This window comes from Quercus suber, unplaced genomic scaffold (assembly GCF_002906115.3).
Source record: "Quercus suber isolate HL8 unplaced genomic scaffold, Cork oak 2.0 scaffold_378, whole genome shotgun sequence".
NCBI classification, from domain to species: domain Eukaryota; kingdom Viridiplantae; phylum Streptophyta; class Magnoliopsida; order Fagales; family Fagaceae; genus Quercus; species Quercus suber.
In genome coordinates this window covers 55852-81240 of record NW_027069830.1, presented here as the reverse complement: position 1 = coordinate 81240, position 25389 = coordinate 55852, and the positions used below count along the sequence as shown (strand labels likewise).

The following is a 25389-nucleotide window of genomic DNA, read 5'->3' as shown; positions in this document are numbered from 1 at the left end:
CCTCCAAAAAAAAATAAAAATTGAAAGACAAAAAAAAAAAAAAATCAGACTTAGAGTTCAAAAAAGAACCTGTTCGATGTGGCCCTGAGGGAAATAAACCTGTTTGAGCTTTTTCCTAACCTGAGGGAAATAGAACCTGCAAGATGTGGCCAAAATTAGTTTAAATTGAAAGATTTTCCTACTGAAAAAAAAAAAAAAAAAAAAAAAATCAAAGTTAGAGTTAAGAAAACGAACTTGCTGGATGTGGCCCTGAGGGAAATAGAACCTGTTCGAAAATCAGTTTGTGGCCCTAAGAAAATCAGTTTAAAATTGAAAGATTTTCCTTCAAAAAAAAAAATCAGACTTAGAGGTGGGTGAAAGGTATTTGAAAACACAAAATTGAGAGAATTGGAGAACTGAAGAAGAAGCAATTTAAGTTTGAAAACCAACGTAAGTGTACTGGGAGTGTGATCCTATTTTGTAGATAGTGTTTTACGTGGAAGTTAAGGAAGCATTTTTACCAAGTTTTGCCCCTACTTAAACATAGGCTGTAGGAGTATTTTGGAACAAAAACAAAATCCGGTCTAAACAGGTGCAACCTCTTAAATAGTAGTATAGACAAGGGAAGTATTAATTGTGCTAGATCTTACAAGGCTCTTTGCACTTCGTTGTGAACATGGGCGGTTATTAAATGGTCAAGGACAAATGTGCAATGACTTTAGAGACCTTTGATTTCAATATGTCATCCTTCTTTATTTTTAATAGTAATTGAAAATACTTATTAAATAGGATGAAGTCATGCATATGTGTGTATGATAGTGATTCCTCTCTTTTCCGCCATAGACTTTGCTTCATTACAGCTGTATTCACGACCTCTCTCTCTCTCTCTTCCATTTTCTTCCATACCCCTATTTATTCATAAAATATACTTATAACTGTACCACAATGTTACTATTATTAGAAAAATAAATATAACGTAGTCATTCGTCACCTTAAGTTTCATCGCTTCAAAAACTAAAAAAAAAAAAAAAAAAAATTCCCTTTAATTTCGCCGTCTGTTTCGTGACAAATAATGCAAGAGCTTAGTGTAAAAGAAAGACAAACAGCATTTTTTTTCTTTTCTCTTCTCTTCTTCAGCTATTCTCCTCGTGATCGGTGCACAGTCTAATGTAACATTCTTTATTATTATAAAGTAAGTAAGTTAAGGGTCATATTCTTTGATTTTAATTACTACTAATAAGACTATTTTGTTTTTATAGTTATATATAGTTGTTTGTGGTTATAGTAGATGGAACACAAAGCTCATTATGTAATCTGTATTAATTTGTTTGTTCAAATAATTAGTCCCTCCACCAATTATTACCATTATTGCGATTCCCACGTTCCTTTGTTTTTCTTAACTACTTTTGAGTTTAGTCTTTAGAGAGAGCCAAACCCAACACTTTGTTTTGAAACAGAGACAAGTGAAGTGATCTCAAATGTTGTTGTGAACAAGAACTGGACACTGGTCATATGTAACTATAAAGGTAAGATTATTTATGGGTCTTTTTTTGTTTTTCTTTTCTGTACTCCCTTTGGTTGTTATGTGTTTGTTATTGGTTTTGTTTGTTCTTAAGCTTAAGCAGTGAGCTAATTTTAGTTGGGATTTTTTTTCGGTGGGTTACCCATTTCTTAGTAAACTTAAAGTTTCTTTTTTTTCTTTTCTTTTCTATGTGGGCTAAAGCTAACTACTTGGTTTGAATCAAAATTGTTGCTTATAGTACTTGCTTTTATATCCATTATCTTTTGGGTGCATCAGTTTTGTTGAAGTATTTTGGTTGTTTACCCACTTACCACACCAAAGTTTGAGATTATTGGTATGGGACTTGGACGGATTATACTAGAAGCTCCACTTAGTTGAGTTTCTCATGATGTAAGACTCAAAACAGCAAAATAAAACTCTGACGTTGAAGAATTCATCTTCTTTTCTTCCCTTTAGTTTGTTTTTCTCTGCTTTAAAAATTGAACATAAGGTCCAGTTATGATGTGAAAAATAAAGTAATGTTAATGAATCAATTACAAGAATTATCCTGCTTTGTGATGTTGGTGCAAAATTAAGCAGAGGAATTTCATCATTGAAGATTACTAATTTCTAAGAGATGATTCCACATCCATAAGGAAAATTATAAGAAGCCTGCAACAGAAAGACATATGTCAAAACCACTTAAGGGATGGAAGTATTTGACAAAGAGGGTCTTGTATGCTTATAGTCCAATCCTTACAAAAAATTTCAAAAGAGATATCTTACCTTTCCCCGAGATAGAAGCTGATTTGATTCTCAGCCTGCTTAGATACCAATATATTTAGGTTTCCAATACTGCTTCCCTTCTATGAGGAACTAGTTGATGTGCCCAATTTGGATAAAATATATAGGTTGCATATAATTCTTTGGAGTATTAGAAGGAAAATAAATAAATAAATAAATAATAGTCTTTGAGATGTCTTTTTTTCTCAATGAATTATTAAGCATATTCTTTTCTTTAAATTTTTCCAAGAAGCAAAAAGACTTTTAGACAAGAAAGCAAGATCTGTTCACGTTTAGTATATTTTTCATACTTACGTATGCAGAAGCCAAAACAGAAGTTACCTTTGGTACAAACAACTTGAAATTAATTATTTAAACATTGTGTCAATGATGCACAGTTTTTCTGCTTCTGTTTAGTGCAAAGAATTATTGCCAGTCTGCTTACTGCTTATGATGAACTCCTGGAAATAATTTTCCTTTTTGATATTAGACATCAGTGATGGATGATGGAATATGGACCTTTGTGGCCTCACAAAGTTAAATACCGTATTTTATACTCTTGGTGGTTGGTAGGTTTGGGATCTTCCTTTCATGATATTAAAGCTGCTCCTTTCTTTGTCTATTAGGCAACATTCCTCATTGGTTCACCTAAGATTAAACAATGCATTCTATCACCAACGAGTCTTAGCTCTTCCTTCTTTGATTGATCACATGCACTTGATTGGAATTTGGATAACAAGAAAGTATTAAGGAAATATAAAGTAATCCCTAACTCAAATGTGCAACATTTTATCTTTCTTAATGGAAAAATTGGAAAAAGGCATTGAGCAAAGCTTCTATATGGGCTCTTACCATCTAAACACACTGAGCTACTAGTAGTGATGGTGGTTTATTTTTTGGTGATATGTTGGTCTAGTGGAGAATTTCATAACGTAGGAATTGGTGAACCTCACTGCTGGTTCCAAACAATAAACATATACTAAAATCTTTTACAAAAGATTATGTCACCACATAATAATCAGTTACTTCAAAGTTCTAATGACTGTTCAATAACTTTATAGTAGGCCACTTCTATTTTTTATATCTTTTTGCAAAAGTTGTGATCTACATGCCCTTCTACTTATCTTTTGTTTCTTCCAACTTCTAATGAATTATTCTAGCCATTTCTGTATAAAACCAAGCTTTGGTAAGTTGCTTCTCTGCATCCCAACTACTTGTATAACTATTTAGAAATCCTAGTTCAGAAGAAGAAAAGACAAAATGAACTAAAATTCTTGTGCTGTCTTTTGCTCATGGATTTTAACTCTGCCTGGATGCTGAAATTTTAGTAGCACATAGTTTTCAGGTTGTTATAAGTCCATATGGTTTGCAATCTCCCTTGCCTAATGTTAACCAGTATTTTTACTATTGTACTCTATCAGGGATCATACAAAATTTTTCCTAGGTAATAAAAACAGTAATCCTTTAACTGACAAATGCCACTTAAAAAAAACACACTAACAGGCTTTTTAAAGTGCAAAGCAATTTTTTATGTCTTAGTAATTTAGTGGAGAAATTGGATTGAGAGGCTCAAACAAAGGCCCATACAATAAATTCCTATTTTCTTGCACTGATGATGATACTTGCAATTTGTTGATTGGTTATAGAAATTAGTTGTAATTAGCATGAGTTGACAGGCTGCTTGATGGATGAAAAATTGAAAATGTTCAAGAAATTCCATTTTGAAAAAAGTCATATCAATGTGTGGGCCTTTGGGTACATAAAAATGTGATTAATTTCAACACAAATGTTGTAACCTGTTTCTTCTTTTTGGTCAAAGTGCAGCCTCTTATTTTCAACGATCTATCACATGTTGATAGTTTGGGAATATGACATATTTTATACCACACCAACTTATCACCCATATTACTTTAACGAACTTCAATTCTGATGGCTCCTATTCAACACTCTTCTTTTAGACTATTTTTTTTAAGTGGTTGTTTCTTGCTGCAGATTGCTAATCTTTGGTTGAAATAGAACCTTAAGAATAGGAAAATTGAATTCATGAACACCTGATACTTTTGATGTCAACATAAATGGAAGTATCGGTTTTATTTGTATCCTAATTTCCATGTGTCTCCTGATGCCACAGGGCTCTTGACCTATTCAAGAATAAATCTACAATGGCGAAAGATTTGTGACCATAATGGATCCTCAGGCTTTTATTAGGTTGTCTATTGGATCATTGGGACTGAGGATTCCTGGGGCAGCTTTGAACTCAGTGAATTCTGGAATTCATGTAGTCTCTTCACCATGTTCATGTGAAATTCGTCTTCGAGGTTTCCCTATGCAGACAACACCAGTACCCTTAGTAACCTCTTCTGAAGCAACACCTGATTCTCACAGCATTGCCTCAAGCTTTTATCTTGATGAATCTGATCTGAAGGCATTGTTGGCACCTGGCTGTTTCTATAGCACTCATGCATGTTTGGAGATTGCTGTATTTTCAGGGAGGAAGGGGTCCCATTGTGGTGTAGGGACCAAGAGGCAGCAGATTGGAACATTTAAACTGGAGGTTAGTCCCGAATGGGGTGATGGGAGGCCAGTGATTCTTTACAATGGTTGGATAGGTATTGGCAAAGGCAAGCAGGAGATTGGAAGACCAGGAGCAGAGCTTCATCTGAGAGTGAAACTGGACCCTGATCCAAGATATGTTTTCCAGTTCGAAGATGTGACCAAATTGAGTCCTCAAATAGTTCAGCTTCAAGGCTCCATTAAGCAGCCAATCTTCAGTTGCAAGTTTAGTCGTGAAAGGTGATATTATTTACATGATCTCTTCTACTTTCATCAATTGTGTAAACCTTCAAAAAGCTGCAACCTGCTCTCATTCTTTTCTAACAAATTTGGTACTTATCTGAATTGTGTAATCCAGAAAAAGAGAAAGAAATGAAGTGAATAAAAGAAATGAAGTTCTCTTACATCATTAAAAAAAAAAAAAAAAAAAGTGAAACACTAAGAGTGGGACTTTAAAGATCATTTTAGAAGGTAATGTGAACCTTCGTTTACCTTTTGTAAATTTTGTTGGTGGTTAAATGGAGCATCAAGAAAGATCACTGGCTTCTCTTTCCAATTATATTATAATGCAGAAAATTTTAATGCTACTTTCACTCAAAAAATGCATCACCCCAAATTCCATCTACCTAAACAGATGTAGCCAAAACTACACCAATCATGAAGCTTACCCGTCCTTCAAGAATCTAAAGCTAGCAAAGCCTTTGAAAACTTAATCAGAATATTAACATTTTCTGAAGATATCAATATTAAATACTCTCTCCTTCCCTATCAAAAGAAAATTTTGAAATGACACAATTATTATGAAAAATGTAAATATAACAATCTTCTTAGAATGTCTTTTATTTTCATAAGAAATGGCACAACTTTTACTAACAATCTTGTTTGCATTTTAAAAAAAGGGGGTGAGGATATAATAGGAAATAAAACTTTCACTTTTGGAAAGTTCCATCTATATTAGGAAAACCCAAAAAAGGAAAAGCTGTGATGTGTTGTGGCTTGAAGGGAGTACTTTGGAATAAGAATCCTTTGTCCCACTCTTAGTGTTTCACTTTTTTTTTTTTTTTTTTTTTAATGATGTAAGAGAACTTCATTTCTTTTATTCACTTCATTTCTTTCTCTTTTTCTGGATTACACAATTCAGATAAGTACCAAATTTGTTAGAAAAGAATGAGAGCAGGTTGCAGCTTTTTGAAGGTTTACACAATTGATGAAAGTAGAAGAGATCATGTAAATAATATCACCTTTCACGACTAAACTTGCAACTGAAGATTGGCTGCTTAATGGAGCCTTGAAGCTGAACTATTTGAGGACTCAATTTGGTCACATCTTCGAACTGGAAAACATATCTTGGATCAGGGTCCAGTTTCACTCTCAGATGAAGCTCTGCTCCTGGTCTTCCAATCTCCTGCTTGCCTTTGCCAATACCTATCCAACCATTGTAAAGAATCACTGGCCTCCCATCACCCCATTCGGGACTAACCTCCAGTTTAAATGTTCCAATCTGCTGCCTCTTGGTCCCTACACCACAATGGGACCCCTTCCTCCCTGAAAATACAGCAATCTCCAAACATGCATGAGTGCTATAGAAACAGCCAGGTGCCAACAATGCCTTCAGATCAGATTCATCAAGATAAAAGCTTGAGGCAATGCTGTGAGAATCAGGTGTTGCTTCAGAAGAGGTTACTAAGGGTACTGGTGTTGTCTGCATAGGGAAACCTCGAAGACGAATTTCACATGAACATGGTGAAGAGACTACATGAATTCCAGAATTCACTGAGTTCAAAGCTGCCCCAGGAATCCTCAGTCCCAATGATCCAATAGACAACCTAATAAAAGCCTGAGGATCCATTATGGTCACAAATCTTTCGCCATTGTAGATTTATTCTTGAATAGGTCAAGAGCCCTGTGGCATCAGGAGACACATGGAAATTAGGATACAAATAAAACCGATACTTCCATTTATGTTGACATCAAAAGTATCAGGTGTTCATGAATTCAATTTTCCTATTCTTAAGGTTCTATTTCAACCAAAGATTAGCAATCTGCAGCAAGAAACAACCACTTAAAAAAAATAGTCTAAAAGAAGAGTGTTGAATAGGAGCCATCAGAATTGAAGTTCGTTAAAGTAATATGGGTGATAAGTTGGTGTGGTATAAAATATGTCATATTCCCAAACTATCAACATGTGATAGATCGTTGAAAATAAGAGGCTGCACTTTGACCAAAAAGAAGAAACAGGTTACAACATTTGTGTTGAAATTAATCACATTTTTATGTACCCAAAGGCCCACACATTGATATGACTTTTTTCAAAATGGAATTTCTTGAACATTTTCAATTTTTCATCCATCAAGCAGCCTGTCAACTCATGCTAATTACAACTAATTTCTATAACCAATCAACAAATTGCAAGTATCATCATCAGTGCAAGAAAATAGGAATTTATTGTATGGGCCTTGGTTTGAGCCTCTCAATCCAATTTCTCCACTAAATTACTAAGACATAAAAAATTGCTTTGCACTTTAAAAAGCCTGTTAGTGTGTTTTTTTTAAGTGGCATTTGTCAGTTAAAGGATTACTGTTTTTATTACCTAGGAAAAATTTTGTATGATCCCTGATAGAGTACAATAGTAAAAATACTGGTTAACATTAGGCAAGGGAGATTGCAAACCATATGGACTTATAACAACCTGAAAACTATGTGCTACTAAAATTTCAGCATCCAGGCAGAGTTAAAATCCATGAGCAAAAGACAGCACAAGAATTTTAGTTCATTTTGTCTTTTCTTCTTCTGAACTAGGATTTCTAAATAGTTATACAAGTAGTTGGGATGCAGAGAAGCAACTTACCAAAGCTTGGTTTTATACAGAAATGGCTAGAATAATTCATTAGAAGTTGGAAGAAACAAAAGATAAGTAGAAGGGCATGTAGATCACAACTTTTGCAAAAAGATATAAAAAATAGAAGTGGCCTACTATAAAGTTATTGAACAGTCATTAGAACTTTGAAGTAACTGATTATTATGTGGTGACATAATCTTTTGTAAAAGATTTTAGTATATGTTTATTGTTTGGAACCAGCAGTGAGGTTCACCAATTCCTACGTTATGAAATTCTCCACTAGNAAATATATATATATATATATATTATGCAGAGGGTTGTAATTTAGTGCTTGAGTTTTTTAATCACATTTATGATTAGTATTTTTGCTATATGTCATGTATGTTAAGCAAGTTTAGGGGTGATATTGTCAAATTTACATCTTGAGAACTTTTAAATCTTTGTGAACAAGTAATTTTTTTGTTCTGCCTCCTATCCATGGTTGTGGCATGTTCTTTTTGATTTCAGGGTAAGGATTCTACAGATTTCTTAGAGCAATGCAGGATTAAGGTTGTCTATTCTTGGCTTTTGAGTAAAATTTGATTGTCAAAATTGCACCATATTTTTCACAAATAAAAAACATATATGTTGCAACTAACTAAGGTAAAATTGTTGATTTATGTGCAATCATTAAAATGTTGAATTTTGGTTAAAAGGTTGATATAAACCTAATTTTTAGCTTCTTTCACAATTTTAAGTGAGTACATGTAAGTTTGTTTAAATGTTAATTTTTTGCCCTTATAGGGCTTTAAAGAGTACATAAATTTGATTCTAGATGACGCTGGAAAAGTCAACATCAAGAGGAAGAGCAAAAAACTTTAAGTGGGTTCATTTTCTCATTTTCCTTTATGTTTATCCTCCCAAATGTGCATACTCTAAATGTGGTACATCTATTTAGTTATGGGTCGATTACATATCAAAAAAAAATTGTACAAGGTAGATTCTTCTTAAGAGATGCAACACAACAACCACGTCTCTCTCTCTCTCTCTCTCTCTCTCTCTCCCACACACACACACACACACACACACAGTAGTGGAAAGTAATTATTTCAGCAATTGTGTAAATTGGCATTATGTTGCCTTTTCAATCCCAGGTCTAGCATCTTTGTTTACTAGGAATGTTAGAAATTAGATACATCTTGGACATCAAGAATGATTAATGTAATTCATGAAAGATATTTGATTGAATAAGTATGGAATTAACTATATTTGTGTAATTAATTGTATTGAATCAGTTATATATTTTCTAAATATGGTCTCAAGCTCTTGGTTATCACGATATCTCGTTGTATATGATAGATTTTATTACTTTGTAAGTGATAAGTTTTATTAGTTTGGTATTTAATTTATACCATGATGTTGATTTTTTTTTTTTTTTTTCATATTAGAGAAGTTATCAATAGTTTTCCTGTGCATTGCATAGGTTAGCAACTAATTTACTAAAATATTCAAATTCCAAAATACTACTCATTAATATAGGAGAGAATCAAGAATTGGTGATAGAGCATTTAATAAATTATATTGAGACTTTTTTTTTTGGGGGAGAGCAAAAATCCTATTAATTTTTGGGAAAGATTTATTAAATCCATTTATTCACTTTTAATTCTTATGATATTACCATATGAACATTAAACTTTCTTTATTTAAAACATGTAGTTTTGGATATAATGAAATTAATAACCTATTTTTGGATTTATTGGAGGATTATTATTTATTATTATCTCAATAGTTTAAGAATAATTACTTTATAATGTTAATTGTGGGTCCGTGGGCCTATGGCCTCGGCCCATCATATAGCAGGCCCAAGGCCCATGCCGAGGATCGCAAGCTATTCCTGAAGAGGAGGGGGGAAGCTTATTCTCCTGGATCCACGCCGAGGATACCTTGTCCTCGGCCTGACAAGGTGATTTTGGGGAGAGGTTAACCCCAAAGTAAGCTGTACTATCGCATTGAATGCACTCAACAACCCCCCTAGCCGCATTAATGGGGAGGTAACCATAATATATATATATATATATATTTTTTTTTTTAAACAATCCTTAACATTTTATCTTCAAAACATTATAACAAGGAATGCTACAAAAAATTGGAATGATTTACCTATACATAGCTTAACCATACGTGCTACTCCATATAATTCAAATCAATACGTTTGATTTTTCCCCTCATCACTCAAACAGATTATCAACTAAAATTTTAAGAATTGCATTACATGCAAAACCCAGAAAAGCCCAACATTGAAAAGGACGAAATCAATAATTAAAAGTCTCTAAAAAACATTACCACTATCATGCAATATCCAATGAGAAGCAAATATACAACAAAATACCATTAAATAGAATAAAACATCATCAAGAATATACCTTCTTTTCTTTTTAAAACTACACCATCTGGCATTTGTGTGGATGCAAGAACTTCTTTGTACACAAATGCAAACGCAAACGCAAGTTATAAGTTGAAGGAGACAAAAAGGTTAATAACTATGTAGGTTGGCAAACATGATCAATTGAAAGCATAAGAATATATGTTTTAAGGGTAACAATTCCTCAAATTCAATTTGTTCAACACAGTTAAATGGAAATATCTTTGACATTATCCAATCCAAAAAAAACTATTAATATATATTAAAACTTATCATTTATTCACATAAATTCATCAATAATCACAATGTTAGCAACTTCTTTTCTATGATAATTATTCGATATTATAAGTATAGTATGAACTTAATAGTATCCCTTATTTGGTCACATGTTGTATGAACTTACTATAATGTCAAATTTAATATTATTTATATATACACACATAAACACACATGAAAGGGAGGTTGTGAAGAGAGGGGATGAATAATATGTCTTCACGATGTTCACTTTCATAACCTTAAGATGTTAATATCTTTTAGTTGTTTTGCAAAATCATATTTTAGGAATTTCGCTATTAGATTGATGACATGTCATAATTTAGACCATTTATTATGAAAGAAATGTCAAAATTAAAGGAACTCTATCTAGTAGAATTCCCTAATAATTCTAGATAATCTTGAATTCTTGATCTATTTAAATATAATCTGTTGTAGTCACGATAAAGTGTATCAAAATAAAGTCAAATAAATGAGATAATATATAAAAGAGATAAGGTAAAGATAAGGTGAAGATAAAACAACTTGAATTGAAATAACAACTTGATAACCATGGAATCTTCTCTTGAAATGAAGCTAATCTCAATGAGAATGTATGTGGACACGACCTATATGCCACAATTTTTTTTTTCGCAGTTTCAAAATGATTAATTGTGAGTGATGAAAACAAAGTGATGGATCGGTTATGTTAAAAGTTATGACACAAAATTTGTGATCTTATAAGAATTGAATCTCAATACACCCCCTCAGGTAGAGCATGCTGGTTTCAAACATCCAACTTGAAAATCAATGCATGGAAAGCATCTTAAGTTGACTGGCTCAAGGCCTAAGCAACTTAGGCTTAGGCCTAAAGCGCCCAATTATTAAAAGATTTAACCCTTTTATAAAATAGGCCCCATTTTATTATAAAAACACCAAAAATTGTAGAATGATGTTAAAGATATTACAAAATTTATGTCTCCAATAACTAAAAAAAAAAAAAATCAAACATTTATTTATTAGGTAGTTAAAGTTAGGAGTGTGTGGAACCCATCTATCCTCCCAAATTGACCAAATCCAACTCAACCCATAGGGTTAGGTTTACTTTGGTGGGTTGGGTTGGGTTGCCATATATATATATATATATATATATATATATATTATAGTGTGTTTAGTGTGGGTCAGTAGATTCACAAATCTACCTAATTCAACTTGACCCACCAATATTAAATATATATTATACGATTTTTTTTTATTTACTTTTTTGGTTTGATGAATTACCAACCGATTTATAAGATTGTAAATATGCTTTTATTTGTGTTGGTTTGATTTACTAATCAAATAGTTTGTACTAGTTCGGTGCTACGCTCAGGTTTGATTAGTAAATCTGTTGTTATTTGTGTTGGTAATCTTATAAATTTGTTGTTCTAAGGCTCCTCTTTTTTTTTTATATGTCCAACCCATTCTCCAAACCAATCCGTCTAGGTTAGGTTGGACTCTTGTGATGAGTTGGGTTGGGTTGATTTTCTTTTTTTCCAACTCAATCGTGTAGGATGGATTGAAAAAACCCCTCAACTTGTCCCAACCCAACCTATACACACCTTAGTTGAAGTCCATCAATCACATCCATTGCCACATAACATCACATTTATTGTCTCTTCAATTTGTGTGTTTTATGTAGTAAAGTTTATAGTAAATTTAGCATTATCCAAGATTGTATGATGATATATGGTTTATAAATAAATAAATAAATAAAAACAGTTGTGTACTATTTTCTTCACCTCCAAAATATTATATATTAAAAAAAAAAAAAAAAAAAAACTCTACCCAACTGAAAATCATAATTTTTTTTTTTTTTTGGGTGGGGGAGGAATTGTTTTGATGCTTTAGTTTTGCAATCCAAATTTTCTACATAATAGATTATCAACATTACATACCAAAGAATCCTTATTTCTTTCTTAAATCCAAAACCAAAATTTATTATGATGCATTACTTATCTAAGATAAATTAAACCTAAGTTTATTTTGTTCTAATATAAAAATTTATATTTTTTTACCATGATATTCTATCAAAAATTAACTTTTTCTTGGTTCGTATTGATTCATAAAATTATTTTATGATTCATGAAATTAACCTTAGCTTCATTAGTATTAAATAAACTCATTTAATTGACACTCTTAAAATTCTCGCCTTAGGCCCTAATTATATTGAGCCGACTTTACCTAAAATTTCCAATTTTGTTAATCGGGTCAAGTTTGCATCAGTGCATTGCACACGTATCCACATCCTATCATGATGCATTGGACAAAAGTCGTTTCCTTGTTAATTGCGTTAGTGTTAGTGACAATGGATAATGGTGAAAGGGTGAATGTCTGGAATGATTTTTGGCTGCCCTCAGGGTCTCTGAGAAACCAGATTCAAGGGCCCTTGGCAGAAGGGGAGGGGAATTTAACTATTAAGGATTTTCTGGCAGATGAGAGGAGCATTTCTTTTATTCTCCCTGAGCAAATTGTGTAGGAAATTAGAGGCATTCCCCTTGCGCTAAATTCTACCCATGAAGATATTCTTATTTGGGCTTACTCAAAAGATGGTAACTTCTCCCTAAACTTGGCTTATCTACTTGCAAAAGATTTAAACCCTTTGAACCTGGTTACTCCTAAGATGTGGGTCTAGAAGTCAAAAACCACTCCTCGCAATAAATTTTTCTTGTGGCAATGCTACCACGATACCATCCCTACTAAGGATGCCCTAAGTTCATGGGGTTTTAATTTTGATACTTCCTACGAACTTTGTGCTATAAATTATGAAACCGTTATCCATTTATTATGTGACTGTGGTGTTGCGAGGAATGTTTGGAGGCAGTTGGGTATAAATGATGCCAACTAGGAGTTTTTCAATGCTCCCCTTGCTGAGTGGTTGAGGAAGAATTGCGAATCTTCTGATTTCTTCACTCGACCTCGGATTCCCTGGAGTTTTATTTTTCCTTAAGCTGTCTAGCATATTTGGTTACACTGTAACAACTATGTCCCCAGGAATAAAAGGATTAATGCATCTATCCATTTGCAGTGTATTAAGAAAAGGGTGGAATTCTATGCTATTGTACCTGGTAATTCAAGCAAATCGCCTAGAACCTAGATTCAAGTTAAATGGACGAAACCCAACCCTAGTTAGGTGAAACTAAACACAGACGAGGCTGTCTGTGGTGAACCTGGCAAGGTTGGGGGAGGTGGGGTGCTACGATGTAGTAATGGGAATTGGGTTACTGGCTTTGCTAGAAAACTTGGCGCGGTCTCTTGCATCATGGCAAAGCTTTGGGCCTTAAAGGATGGACTTTTATTAGCTAAACATTTAAATCTCCTGAATGTTAACATTGAACTGGATGTCGAATTTATTGTACACTTACTTTCTAACCCAAACACTGTTAATCTGATGTTGGAACCTCTCCTAGATGATTGTAGGACCCTAATAAACTCAATGCCTAACTGCACTGTGACACACATCTTTCGGGAAGCTAATAGATGTGCGGATTGTATGGCTAAGATGAGAGCAAATCTTGTTTTTGACTTCCAAATTTTGTATGAACAATTGCCTGTGGTGGATAATGTGCTAGCTTTTGACAAAGCTAAGCTCTTTTGTAATAGACTTGTTGTTTAATGTTATTCTCTTCCCGTTGTTTACCAAAAAAAAAAAGACAATGGATAATATTGTAATGTTCTTAAGCAAATATGGACTATTTTTTTCTTTTGAATCTTTATAGAATCAAAATGAAGAGTGTTTAAAAAACACATATTTAGGGTTTAAAAAAATAAGCCTATATACATCATAAACCAAACCAAACGCAGCAAAACGCAGCCACTCTCTCTATTAAAAAAAAAAGGCCCAAACGAAAGAAGCTCGACAACATCAACCAATCCTCCGACGTCGGAAGAAACATCATCTCCCAGACGACATTGTGTTCCATATTGTGGAAAGGCTACCTGTGAAATCGCTCCTAAGATTTAGGTGTGTTTGTAAATCATGGAAATCTTACATCAATGACCCCAAATTCATTTCAAATTTCATTTCCACCCACTACCTTAACAATCACGATGATGATGATGATGATGGCTATGTCATACACATGGAGAAGAATATGAATTTCAATTCTCCTGGTAAAAGTGAAGTCTATACAGTCGCTTGCGACCGCACCTTTGAAAGTATATCTGAGTTAAAAATTCCCTTCAGTTTTGAGTCTGGAGTTGCTTTCTTTGTGGGTTCATGCAATGGCTTGTTGTGTCTGTAGAATTTGGACGCTGATATGTACTTGTGGAACCCCAGCATTAGAAAATTTAATAGGTTACCTTCTTGTACTAATTTGAAACCCCATCATCGTGCTACACTTGGATTTGCTTATGATTCCCAAAATAATGACTACAAGGTTGTGAGAATTTGGTTTGATTATCATAAACCCATGATTAAGGTGTACACATTAAGTTTGGATTCATGGGAAATAGTTGAGCTTAGAATCTCGTGGAGTCCCAATGTTGTGTACTACCAAATTAACTCTAATATGCCATCCCCATTTGTTAGTGGACATTTGCATTGGATGCTTATTAGGATAGAAAGAGGAGGAGAAGGACAAGGGATGCGCAATACTAGAACGATATTGTCGTTTGATGTCAATAGTGAGAAATTCAATGAGCTACCGCTGCCTGATGTTGAACATGGTTCCTTCAAAGAACAGAAGTGTCTTACATCATTCAAGGGGAAACTGGCTTTATCTATATTGGGAGAACAACCACATGGCACATTCATCTCTATATAAGTGATGAGGGAGTATGGTGTGCATGAATCTTGGAATAAACTTTGTGTTGTATCAGCTGAAAATACAATTTTTGTTGTATCGAATAAAATCTTGACACGTTTGATTGGGTTCACCAAGGATGGTCCACTTCTAATTCAAAAGAATTATAAGAAGACAAAGAGGTCTAGATTGAAAAACAAGTATGTTTTAATTGACCCTGAAACTCTACATGAGAAGGCTACTAGTATTAAAGGTAAAAATGTTTTAGCTATGGATAGTTACATGGAGAACCTTGCTTTAATTGATGGTGCAAATGTGGAATCTTACTAAGAAGTGGCATGGATGAATTGAAACTCTTTTCATGCTTTTACCTATTGCAGTAGGCATGTTAGTATTTTGAAAAACATTTTTTTCTCTTCTTATGTATCGGATTCGTATCATCCTTTTGTGGTTGTGGCTATTGTATATTAGTATTTGATATTTGCATTTGATATTTATTGTATCACTTGATCTTGCGATATCATCCTATCTCTGTTCTCTAAGAGACATAGATAGGTATGATATTTTATCATGTTTTCCTTAGATGGATTTAATCACATGTTTATTGTCAGCTCATGTTAATCAACAAGTACATTCCACTGCTTAAACATTGTCTTTCTATTGGTTTGTTGTGCTGTTTATCCTAAAGAAAAATTCAATAGTCTATAGTGCTATGGAATGAGCATACTGAACTTTTTGGTCTGGCTAAAGAGGAAGAATTTAAGAAGTACATATTTGTTAGGCTTTTACGTTCATTGGCTTTTCAACTAGGCATTAATGGTAAAATCCGGTTGATGATGCATCCTTATACTGTTTTAGTTGTATGTCAATCTAAGGATAATTTTGAACTATATTTGACTTTGAGTATGGACATCAACTAGTTGGTACAATCTTATGAATTTAAGTCTTGAGCAAAATTCTAGAAAACCAAACACTTCAAAATCAATATATTGGAAAGCAGGAAAGAAAAGAAATGAATTGGGTCTAATATCTCTTTGTTTAGGGAATGACAAGGAGGAAAATTTTTACTTCTTAATTGAGAATATATGTGAATAGGCTTTTATTCTAGTGAGGAAACAAATAAATGTGCGATTCATTGATCTATTCCCAGGAATTGATCTGATGTTTGGAGGTATTCTACAACCTGTGAATTCCTAATGGCACTTGAGAGTGTTAAAGAAAATACAGCAAAAAAAAAAAAAAAAAAAAAGAAAGAATATATAACCAAGTTCTTTAATTCTGTAAGGCTATTGGGTGGGGTGAGGCCTGTTTAAAATTTCTAGTCATTAGTAACAGTCCCTAAGAACAGAGCAAGCTAGGAATTATGTGAATCAACTGGAGTTAATATATAATTTATTTTTTCATATCTTTTTACTTATGATTAATCATTTTTTTCTGACTAGTGTACCAAGTCCTTCCCTTGTATTATAAGGATATTTTATTTTTATATCTATGGTTATCTACTGGGCTTAGATTGGACATGCCCAAAGATTAATACAGTAGTTTTCTTTTTTGAGTTCCTTTTTCATGCTTTTTATGAAAGCTATTGTAACATTATTCAAAGAATATACAAGTAAAGTTACAAGTTGTATTTAGTAGCTCATTATATGATCCAAAGAAGCAATAGTGAAAGATGGAAATAAAAAAAATTTATATACAAGAAGTCGTATGATAAACAAAATTGAACGTATCTTATATGGCCTGCCCTATATTGCAAGTAAAACACAATCAGCAAAAATTGAACTCCACCTGCCCTAAGTGGAAGAGACATTCCAACCTGCCGGATACTTGAGCGTGGAAAAATGTAGTCTTACTCATAAGTTTCGCATTTTGATTGAAAAAAATAAAAATGAAGAAGAAAAAAGAAAAAAAAGGTTTTGCAAGTCTTTGGTGTCTTTATCTGAAAAGTTACTGTATTATTGGCCTCTGGTCTTTTTGAATGATACTATATCTAAAATTGTACATTTGCATGTAGAGAGAACTTCAGCGTGAACTTGAGCTGGCTGAATCAGGGCTCCGAACGTCTCGACGAGACTTTTCTTCCTCCAGTCATAGTAGGTAAGCTATTTATGTCATTAGTTAAAATTAGTTGATTATTGCACAATCCTTTCAGTTGTTAAAGAACCTCTATATATTAAAAAAAAGACAGATGAATTGACATATATATATATATATATATCTTAATTTGAAGAAGTTGAGTTGTGAAATATGAGATATTAGCAAAGTTGTCAATTTTGTACCATACTGGCCTATACGGCTGGTATTTGCTTTACTGACATAGAATAAAGCACAGAAACATCCCCTGAAACATTGAATGCCTTGAATATTGGTTTGTATGAAACTGTTTTGGCAATACCAGTAAATGGATACTGGACGGACCAGTATTGAAACTCCTTTTTTTATTTGTTGAGAAAGGGGCAAAGTGCAAGAGGGAGCATGATGAAGATGCCATATTAGGATACTAATAAGCGCTGTCAACAAGTGATGCAAAATGGAGCTGCAATGAGGGGCTAGATCTTGTTTTAGCTAGACACAAACCTTTAAATTCATAAGGGGCATCTTGAATCCACAAGGAAGAACTGCAGAATCTGCCTGAAAATAAAGAAAGCTTAATTTTATTGAAAGGAAATTGTTGATTTTCATTTTACATATTGCAAGCCTATTCAAAGACTCAAAGAAATTATTTTTCAAGTAAAAATATTCCTACACATATTTTAATTCATACAGTACCATAATAGAACTCTATCTTGACTAACAAACCCTTAAAACCACTTATGAATAGGAATGTTTTTCTCAGCCATGACAATAGATTTTTCTTCAGTCATATCAATCAAACACAACTAATCCTAGGTTGATCACTACAATCAGTGAAACTAGATAAAAAAGTGCGTCACATAATAACCAAGAGTTCCAGAGTAAAATTGCAACAAAACTTTAGATGTTTTTGTTCTAGAAAGATGCTACGTCTACAACAATTTTACAATATTTTTAAACAAATCACAGGTGGTTAGTTGTTATTGGTTCAAATTTGAAACTAACACTAAGATTACTTTTTTGCCCCAATAATAACAACCAGTGACAACTTGCCACTTAGGATTTGTTATAAAAATGTTGTAGACATATCATTTCTCTTTTGTTCTAATGTTGGCCCAACTTCCCAAAGCCAGAAAATAATAATAATAAATAAATAAACCTTAACAAATCAGCCATAAAGAAAACTATATTCCAGAATTAAATTTTGTGGAGGACAAACTGCTGAAAGTCTCAAAATCCCCAAAATCATCCTTCAAACTCCACAAATCAGCTAACAACCATCACCAAGGTCTCCTAAGTCTTATTTGACCCCACATGGGAGAAGACCCTAGCAACAAAACTAGTAAACTTACTCTGAAATTGTTGATTGGAAAAATAGTGTTGAAAATCCAAAAAATAAATAAATAAAGATTTCACATAAGATGGTTTCAAAAACAAAATATGAAAAAATCACCATAATTACTAGGGGAGGCTGGCAACTCAACTCATGTGGTTGCCAGAATTTGGTGACTGTCAGTGCTAACGTCAACAATGATGTCATAGTACGGGATGCTGACATCAACTCAAACCATCTAGATTTTTCTATTACATTCTAGGGTTGTATCAATATGCTATGTTACCAAGTTGAGTTGTGAAATAGGAGATATTAGGATTGGAGAGAGAGGGATTTGAGAAAAGCCATGAGTTTCTTGTCAAAGCTAACAATACGATTAGATCTGCTTTAGTATCTTGTTAGTTTTATAGCTAGAACCAGTTATATCTATGTTTGATGTCCATTCTACTTCAATTTCTTGTCATGTTTATAGGGCCATACTACCTTCGTGTGTGTGTGTGTACACGCATGTGTGTTTGTTGGCTTAGATAATATTTGGTATCTTCATTTGCAGTCGACCTCGGGAAAGGTATCGTGAAAGGGAAAATGGTAGATCAGGTAATGAAGGGGGCACAAGAAGTGGAAGCCTGCAGCCTGAAACTTCTGCGACTAGTACATCCATGGGAAGCATGCCAACTGTTGTTTTATCTGGATCCCGGCAATTTTCTGGCCAGCTTCCTACTATTTTGCAGTCACGAGATCGCCTTGATGAGTGTGCCAGCAGTTATGAAGAAAATCTGGATGGAAGCAGGGACTCAGGTGACACAGGTAGTGTTGGTGATCCAGACTTGGTGTCAGCATTTGATGTACAGTCTGGTGGATTTGGGTCTGCTCAAAGGCATGGATCCAGAGGGAGCAAGTCTAGGCAGGTAGTAGAGAGGAGAGAACGGGATAGTAGACGCGAAGGGAAGTGGGAAAGAAAACATTCATAACTCATGGCCCTGAAAATGAGATTAAAGCTTCGGATAACTCAATGTATACCTGTGTACATATGTATCCTTTAGCAGTGTAATTGGGAGGCAGTGATCTTCATAGCAATAGGATTTTGAAATTCACCTTAAAGGGGGGCTGTTTTTAGGGCCTAAGGCAGTAGGTTTGATGTAGCTCCGTAGTCAAGTAAGTGTCTATTTAGATCTCTTGTGACAATTGTTGTAGTAGTTCCATACTCCCATGTAATATTACATTATTTTATTGTTGTTTCAGCCTGTACACTAAGTTAAAATAATATGGATATAAATTTTGTTAAATCTTTATGCTTAAGATCTTAATATTTCAATGAAAATATTTGTACCAGTGATGCCAATTCAACTATTTGTTGATTAACTTTGCAACTTATTAGCAGATTTCCTTTATGCGTGGCTGGGCTGAAATACAACCCAATTTTACTTTCTCAAGTGTAACACAATGTGTGAATTTTAGTATGATGTCCATTAATTCCACGTTTTTATGTTACTCTTCAACTCTTAATTGCATGGGAACATTGATATTCGTATATATACTTTTAATATATCAATGTGGAAGCAGAGGGGAAGTTAAACCCTACAAGTTCTAGTGTATATATTCTGTAATTTAATATATATATATATATATGTGTGCGCGCGCGCGTATATGTAGCCGAGAGGAAGTCCAATAAGTCTTAAAGAATGATATTAAAATCTATAATGATAAGTGGTGGTTTTACACATTTTTTATTCAAAAACTACCTACATCAGTCTATCTATAACACTGTATATATATATTATTGCTAAAGTAAACAGGTAAATATATATATGGTTATTGTAGCTTGCTATTTTATTATTTTAATCTTTTTTCTCTCTCTTCTCTCGCACTCATCAGACTCTTTCTCTCTCTTACCTTGACTTTCTTTGATTTCCACACAGAGAGAGAGAGAGAGAGATTTGACATGGGTAGATGAAAAAATAAAAAATAATTATTTAAAAAAAAATAGTGTATAATATATAATCTGATATGGGTGTTTTTGCAAAGTATTTGTGTAAAAAAAAAAAAAAAGGTTCTTATACTAATATATACAGAAAAATTTAATTAGTCTGATGCAAATGCTCTTAATAATCCTATATCTTAAATTTTAAGGAATTAGGTTTTGCCACCTATGGACGTTCCACATTTTTGGTAATAAGGATAGATATATAACACGAAAGTCAGCTTGCCATATAGAGGCAATATCAATACAAAGTCTATTACATCCCAGACCAATAAGGTCATACATCAAAAGTGAAGCTAACTCCACAAGTGGAGTATCCAAAATAAGGAAGTTTTGTTGTAGATGGACAGCCATCTTTGCGAGAGAATCAGCACAAGAGTAGGCCTCTCAAAAGCAGTGGTTGATCTTCTAGTGGGGAATTTGGTTCGGCAAGGTCTTGCAATCATCAACAATAGATGCATATTTAGCATTTGAGGAATCATTATTGGTGAGCGAGCTAATTACAGAGCTGGCATCAATTTCAATTTCGAGTTTTCAACAATTGAATTTGGAGGAGAATGCAAAGGCCCAAGGGCATCCCTTATTGCCCACAGTGCGGCTTCTAAGCTATTAGCCCAACCAATCGATCTAGTGAATCCTTTCACCCATATGCTTGATAGGCTCTTATATGCCCACCTCCACCAGCAAGTCCAGGTCTATATCACCGATTCAATTAGAAAACCGATGAGCCATTAGTAAAATTGGTTCAAAATTTGTGTTTATTGTTTTAGCTATTAGTTCATATCAGTCTTTTCTTCAATTCATTCTTGATGAATGTTGCTGGCTTTTCAAGAGGTGTCCATGAACAGTACTTCAACACGCGTTTTCCATTTAAATGAAACGGTGCGTTGAGTTTGCGTTTCAGCTCTTTCATTGCTGCATTTATTCAGCGTTCATTCTTGCGTTTATTCAGCATGGGGCCCAGCAAATTTCCAAATGTAAATGTGAAATGGAGGAGTAAACGTGGAGCCAAACATATACATTGTCTCCCCGAGTTTCGGTTGAAATTCCCTACCGTGCTCACCCAACATTTGGTCTTTTGGTGTCCAATTAACTCAATTGCTTACTTTAAATATTTAAAATAAGAAAATAAATAAAAAATCAATTGCATTATGTTCAGATTGAATTTGGATCTCCCTGGATTACTTTGCAATTGGTTTTTGCAAGTGGGGTCAGTTGCCCTTAAGGTTTACTAAATTCCCTAGTCACTTGAATCAGGAACTAGAGAAAGTTGCTAGCAATGGATTATCCATAACTCCACATCCTCAGAAGTGCAATGTTATGCACCCTCCAAATAATCCACATTAAACACAAAGGAACCATGTTCCAAATATCCAATAAATGCCCTTTCATGAGCAACCGTGCAATGAATGAATCAAAAGATGGTATACTGTTTCTCCATTACAACAAGACATACTATACTAAATGTTGAAAAGAATAGTTTGGAAATCCTAAACTAATTAGATATTTAACTTTTTTTCTTGAGTAATTAAATATTGTTTTTTATTTTTATTTTTTATTTATTAAAGAAACAGACACACAAGAGAAAGGGAATGGGAATAGGAATGGGGTAGTTAAATATTGTACTTAATTATCAGGAACTGGTACTTATAACCTCAATCTCAAATAATCATAGTAAGTTTTATATGTTTTACAGCATTCACAACACCATGTATATTCTTATCATCACAACCTGTGCCACACCGCACACCCTCCCCAATATGATTTTTTTTAGATACCCCAATATGATAATTCTTGAAACACTAGCAAATATATTTTGTGGTGACAATATTTATTGCTTTAATATACTTTTTATGTTTTCCAAATATTGGCGGATAAATTTGAGATACCATCTAATATTGTTCAATTTTTTTAGTACTCTTAAAAAAGAGTAATTATATGTCCACAACATTTTACAATAAATTCTAAGTTGCAAGTTATTACGGATTATTATCGGTGGGGTAAAAAAAATTTCAATGATAAGTTCAAATTAGAAGTTAGAGTCAATAACAACTAACCACTTATAATTTGTTGTGAAAATGTTATTAAGGTAGCACGTCTCTTAAAAAAATCATAAAATTTGTATTTGAAAATGCATTTGAAGTCATCTTTTTCTATTGTTCCTACTTCCAATTGACTTTTCAAATACATCATAAATCTGCTTTCATTTACCTATGTGTCCAATAGAAATGATCATCATAATTATTCTTTTGAATTTATTTTTTTAGAATTGTAATTACTCACTTTTCTTCTTAAGTTTAAAATATAGGTTGGATATAAAAGGTATTTGACAAATCTAAAATAAAATAAAAATTTATTTGTTATATGAGTAAAATGAGTTGTGTTAAATGGGTCATTTCGGGTTAACACAAATAAATTAGCATGTCAAACGTGTCTATTGCGGGTCACTTGGGTTGACTTGCTTATGATACGATTCTTATCATGTGCTTTTGGGTTAACCCGTTTATGACACAAACTCGTTAAGGCACAACCCTAACCTGGAAAAAATCTGTGTCGTGTTCATGTTGTGTTTGTGGCTTGGGTCAAACATTGACACCCTAATAACAACTTTAAGGGCTGATTTGGCAAGAAAAAAAGGGAAAAAATAATTAAAAAAAACATGTTAGCTTGACAACTTGTCACTTAATAGCCAAAACTAACTGAAGGTGTGATTTTGCTAATAGAACCAAATTTTAGGATGTAAAATCAAAATTTTCAAACTTCAGGGTGTAAAATTCAAGAAACCCCAAACTTTAGGGATGTACTTTGCAATTTACCCTAAAAAAATATGATATTACAAAAACATTTGTCCAAAGATGTTAAATTTTGATAAATTCAAGACATTTTAAGGGCTTTATTTCAATTGTTACCATATCAAGAAGGTTATTGACATGCCCTCTCACAAAAAAGATTAATAAATAACTAGGAGGATATTTCAATCACAAGATCCACAAACATCAAAATTTGATAAAGCTCAAGTATAAATGTTTCAAAGACAATTCTATTTTTGAAATTTTATGACCAATACTCAATAACAAAAAAAATAAATAAATAAAAGGTGCTCTAAGAAGCAATGCAAATGTACAAATACAATTGAAATGAAAAGCAATGGAATTTAATAAAAACAGAGCATTCAAAAAATACTTTGTTGCCGCTTTCCTGTACTCCACTAATTAAGAATGTCATAAAAAAATTCGTGCTTTTTAAAAAGCCTTCCATATATGTTTTAAAAAATACCCATGTCTTCTCTCTCGAAGAATNTATCATAATCTGCTTTCATTTACCTATGTGTCCAATAGAAATGATCATCATAATTATTCTTTTGAATTTATTTTTTTAGAATTGTAATTACTCACTTTTCTTCTTAAGTTTAAAATATAGGTTGGATATAAAAGGTATTTGACAAATCTAAAATAAAATAAAAATTTATTTGTTATATGAGTAAAATGAGTTGTGTTAAATGGGTCATTTCGGGTTAACACAAATAAATTAGCATGTCAAACGTGTCTATTGCGGGTCACTTGGGTTGACTTGCTTATGATACGATTCTTATCATGTGCTTTTGGGTTAACCCGTTTATGACACAAACTCGTTAAGGCACAACCCTAACCTGGAAAAAATCTGTGTCGTGTTCATGTTGTGTTTGTGGCTTGGGTCAAACATTGACACCCTAATAACAACTTTAAGGGCTGATTTGGCAAGAAAAAAAGGGAAAAAATAATTAAAAAAAACATGTTAGCTTGACAACTTGTCACTTAATAGCCAAAACTAACTGAAGGTGTGATTTTGCTAATAGAACCAAATTTTAGGATGTAAAATCAAAATTTTCAAACTTCAGGGTGTAAAATTCAAGAAACCCCAAACTTTAGGGATGTACTTTGCAATTTACCCTAAAAAAATATGATATTACAAAAACATTTGTCCAAAGATGTTAAATTTTGATAAATTCAAGACATTTTAAGGGCTTTATTTCAATTGTTACCATATCAAGAAGGTTATTGACATGCCCTCTCACAAAAAAGATTAATAAATAACTAGGAGGATATTTCAATCACAAGATCCACAAACATCAAAATTTGATAAAGCTCAAGTATAAATGTTTCAAAGACAATTCTATTTTTGAAATTTTATGACCAATACTCAATAACAAAAAAAATAAATAAATAAAAGGTGCTCTAAGAAGCAATGCAAATGTACAAATACAATTGAAATGAAAAGCAATGGAATTTAATAAAAACAGAGCATTCAAAAAATACTTTGTTGCCGCTTTCCTGTACTCCACTAATTAAGAATGTCATAAAAAAATTCGTGCTTTTTAAAAAGCCTTCCATATATGTTTTAAAACATACCCATGTCTTCTCTCTCGAAGAATTGGTGTGCAATAAAGATGAGACCAAAATTTTTATTAGAAAATAAGATACTCTAAGGGAATCAGATTAGCTTATTCACCCTAATAAGATTAATTAAATAGCAAAATAGAGATGAGATCAAGAAACATAGTGAGAGATAGAAATATAAATGAGAGAGACAGAGATAAAAGAACTAGAAACCCACAACCTAAACCTAGATAGTGGTGAGGAACAATAGCAAATCATTCAAAACCACCAAACCATCAACTTGTAGAATAAACCAATAAATTGAAACATGATGAAAAACCCATGAAATCAAATTTGGGTATCAATTTTCGTGGTTGAGCCGATGTTTTCAGATCTCCATTCTTTATCGCAAGCGGTTAAGCGAACTCTGACTGAAAGCCACAATTTAGGGGTCATAAGATGCGACTGGTCGTTTTGTAAGATAGAGAGCTATGTCGATTTTGTGAGAGAAAAGTTTCTTCCTTTGTTCTCTAATGAGAAACGAGAGAGTGTCTT

The 25389-nt window shown here is 33.2% G+C and overlaps 2 protein-coding genes and 1 long non-coding RNA gene across 4 annotated transcripts; 2 read left to right on the top strand and 1 right to left on the bottom strand.

Moving 5' to 3' along the window:
• Positions 1–1038: 1038 nt before the first annotated feature.
• Positions 1039–5220, top strand: LOC112021712 (uncharacterized). 2 transcript variants are annotated; one of them, XM_065760682.1, is made up of 3 exons: positions 1042–1171; positions 1437–1505; positions 4395–5220. In XM_065760682.1, the coding sequence occupies exon 3, from the start codon at positions 4449–4451 to the stop codon at positions 5058–5060; it is 612 nt and encodes a 203-aa protein (XP_065616754.1). In that variant the 5' UTR covers positions 1042–1171; positions 1437–1505; positions 4395–4448; the 3' UTR covers positions 5061–5220. The 2 variants fall into 2 exon arrangements, with proteins under 2 accessions (XP_065616755.1, XP_065616754.1); XM_065760683.1 differs by lacking the exon at positions 1437–1505 and having other exon boundaries at positions 1039–1171.
• Positions 5221–6053: 833 nt separating this feature from the next.
• LOC136062064 (uncharacterized) lies at positions 6054–6665 on the bottom strand. Its single transcript, XM_065760675.1, has one exon. The coding sequence runs from the start codon at positions 6663–6665 to the stop codon at positions 6054–6056; it is 612 nt and encodes a 203-aa protein (XP_065616747.1).
• Positions 6666–16390: 9725 nt separating this feature from the next.
• On the top strand, positions 16391–19848 carry LOC136062072 (uncharacterized). The gene is made up of 2 exons (XR_010623904.1): positions 16391–17189; positions 19052–19848. It is a non-coding gene; the product is annotated as an uncharacterized LOC136062072 (long non-coding RNA).
• Positions 19849–25389: the final 5541 nt, after the last annotated feature.